Source organism: Cebus imitator, unplaced genomic scaffold (genome assembly GCF_001604975.1).
Source record: "Cebus imitator isolate Cc_AM_T3 unplaced genomic scaffold, Cebus_imitator-1.0 Scaffold169, whole genome shotgun sequence".
Classification (NCBI taxonomy): domain Eukaryota; kingdom Metazoa; phylum Chordata; class Mammalia; order Primates; family Cebidae; genus Cebus; species Cebus imitator.
The window spans coordinates 2,442,710-2,444,945 of record NW_016107484.1 but is presented as its reverse complement, the minus strand read 5'-3'; the positions used below and the strand labels follow the sequence as shown (position 1 = coordinate 2,444,945).

The window sequence follows — 2,236 nt, the reverse complement described above, 5'->3', positions numbered from 1 at the left end:
AAAATTGATTATCAATCCTGTTAAATAACATATTCTTAGAACTATGTGAAGAAGCTGATCAATTTATAACATCAGCCTGAACCGAAGTTCCAGATGGGAAAGAAAACTATTCCAAACCGCATGATCATCAGTAAGTTTTATTCAACCATTAGACTTATGCTGCATTGAAAGACAAGCACCCTCCACTCCCTTCCGCTGTATCTTCACTTTGGGGTCTACTGTTGGGCCTCTATTTACCTCTATCCTTCTTCTCCCTCCCCTTGACCCGGTCGTCTCTGAAGTCCCTCTCTCTCTCCCAGTCATTTTCGGGCCACACCCTGGGTGGTTCTCTTTCTTGCCATCTCTTTTCGCGGCCCCTGTCATGGTCTCGATCCCTTATCCTCGAGTCCCAGTGTCTTTCTCGGGATCGAGATCGCTCCCGCCTTTCCCGTTTTCCCTCTCTATTATAGAGGTCGTTTTTAACGACTGGCAAGTTAATAGGTTTTCGAAAAGGCCGGTCCCGTCCCCCAAATCTCAGTTGCCCAGACTCCTTTTTTCCCCCCAGACCGCCTCCAAGTCGCCGAGGGATCCACCCTTTGAGAGTCCTTTCCAGCTCATAGTCCACAAATATCTCATGTTGGTCAATAACCAGGCCGTCAGCATCTCGGTAAGCTTTGATCACGGCACGTTCCTCCTTGAATTCGATGAAGGCGTAGCCCTTTGAAAAGCCTGTGACCAAGTCCCTGACCAGCCGAAGCCGCCGGATGTCACCATAGCGGGAAAAGACTTCCTTTAATTTGTCCTCCTTGGTCTGCAAGTTTAGTCTGGCCACAAACAGAGTGAGGAGGGGATCTCCTATGACACCTTTGTTGGGGACATATCGTGCCAGCATTGCCCTCCAGACTGCGCGGTCATGTGGGTCTTCATCGGTGCCATCGATGCTACCCGCTTTCAGTGGATCATACTCCTTGGCGATGGGCACCCAATCGTTCATGTTCTAAGAATGATAACAGCAAGTGTGGATGCAGCATCTACTCGGAGCCACTCATTCAACCCTTACAACAACCCCATGAAACAGATACTACCAATCACCCCTTCTTGAAGATAGGAAAGGAAGGGAACACCCACAGAGGCTAAGCCCTCCCCACTAGTAAGTGGGGGAGACAGCATCAAAGCCAGGCAGTCGTGCTCCAGAGAAGCCCTCACCCACTCCTGCAAATGCCCTCTTGGGAAGCAGAGGGTGGCGTGCTGGGTTTCATCCATACATGGATTATCTGGCTCAGCCACGGAAGGGCACTTACCACATTACAATGTGGCAGCGTGGATCAAAACTCAGAATTCCCTTTCAGAGCCTTTAAAATGATCACAGGAAAAAAGGAAAAGAAAAGAAAATGATCACAGGAAAACTAGCTCAGGAACGGCTTGTGGAAAATGGCATTTTAAAAACTCTACTACCAAGAATTTCAAACAAATACCAACATAGAGAATCATATAATAACCGTCCACAAACTTCTCACCTGGCTCAGCTAGAACCTCCACGTACCTGTGGTCAGAATATTCTGCCCCCAGATAATTCTGAAACAAATTCTAGATCTCACATCATTCATAAATTTTTTACTATGCATCATTAAAAGATACAGACTTTTTGAAAACTACAAGAGAAAATGAAGATTTGGATACACCATTTTGCAGTAAACAGATAACAAAGCTAAAGCTACGTGACTCAGCAGCGGGTTATTTGGTTCAAAAGGAATATTGGATTTCTTCTCAGCTCCCTAGCTGATAATCCGGTTATGCCTGGCAGCATAAGAATTTACTGCAATGGTAATTTTTTCGCCCAGCAAGCACACTGCAGTTCTCATTCCTTCTGATACATAATTAATTTGTGGGAATCTTTGCTGGAATAATAAAATGCTTACTAACGTTTCAGACCCAGCTAATGCTTATGTGACCAACCTACAAAACTACAGAGCCAATACTGAAATATGTTACTTACACACCTTGGCTGGCTGAGCATGGTGGCTCACGCCTGTAATCCCAGCGCTTTGGGAAGCCAAGGTGAGTAGATCACAAGGTCAGGAGTTGAAGACCAGTCTGGCCTAGTTGGTAAAACCCCGTCTCTACTAAAAATACAAAAATTAGGCCGGGCGCGGTGGCTCAAGCCTGTAATCCCAGCACTTTGGGAGGCCGAGGCGGGTGGATCATGAGGTCAAGAGATCGAGACCATCCTGGTCAACATGGTGAAACCCCGTCTCTA

At 46.5% G+C, this 2,236-nt stretch overlaps 1 protein-coding gene across 5 annotated transcripts in view; it reads right to left on the bottom strand.

The window, feature by feature from the left end:
* Positions 1-121: 121 nt before the first annotated feature.
* Positions 122-2,236, bottom strand: part of SNRNP35 (small nuclear ribonucleoprotein U11/U12 subunit 35) — a 12,422-nt gene continuing 10,307 nt past the window's right edge. For 2 of the 5 annotated variants that reach the window (XM_037744247.1, XM_037744246.1), the window contains exons 2-3: positions 1,497-1,554; positions 122-976 (exon numbers count right to left, since the gene is read on the bottom strand). In XM_037744247.1, the coding sequence (XP_037600175.1) occupies positions 230-973 (744 nt within the window). In that variant the 5' untranslated portion in view covers positions 974-976; positions 1,497-1,554 and the 3' untranslated portion in view covers positions 122-229. The other 3 variants (XM_017544384.2, XM_037744248.1, XM_017544386.2) reach the window with 2 other exon arrangements.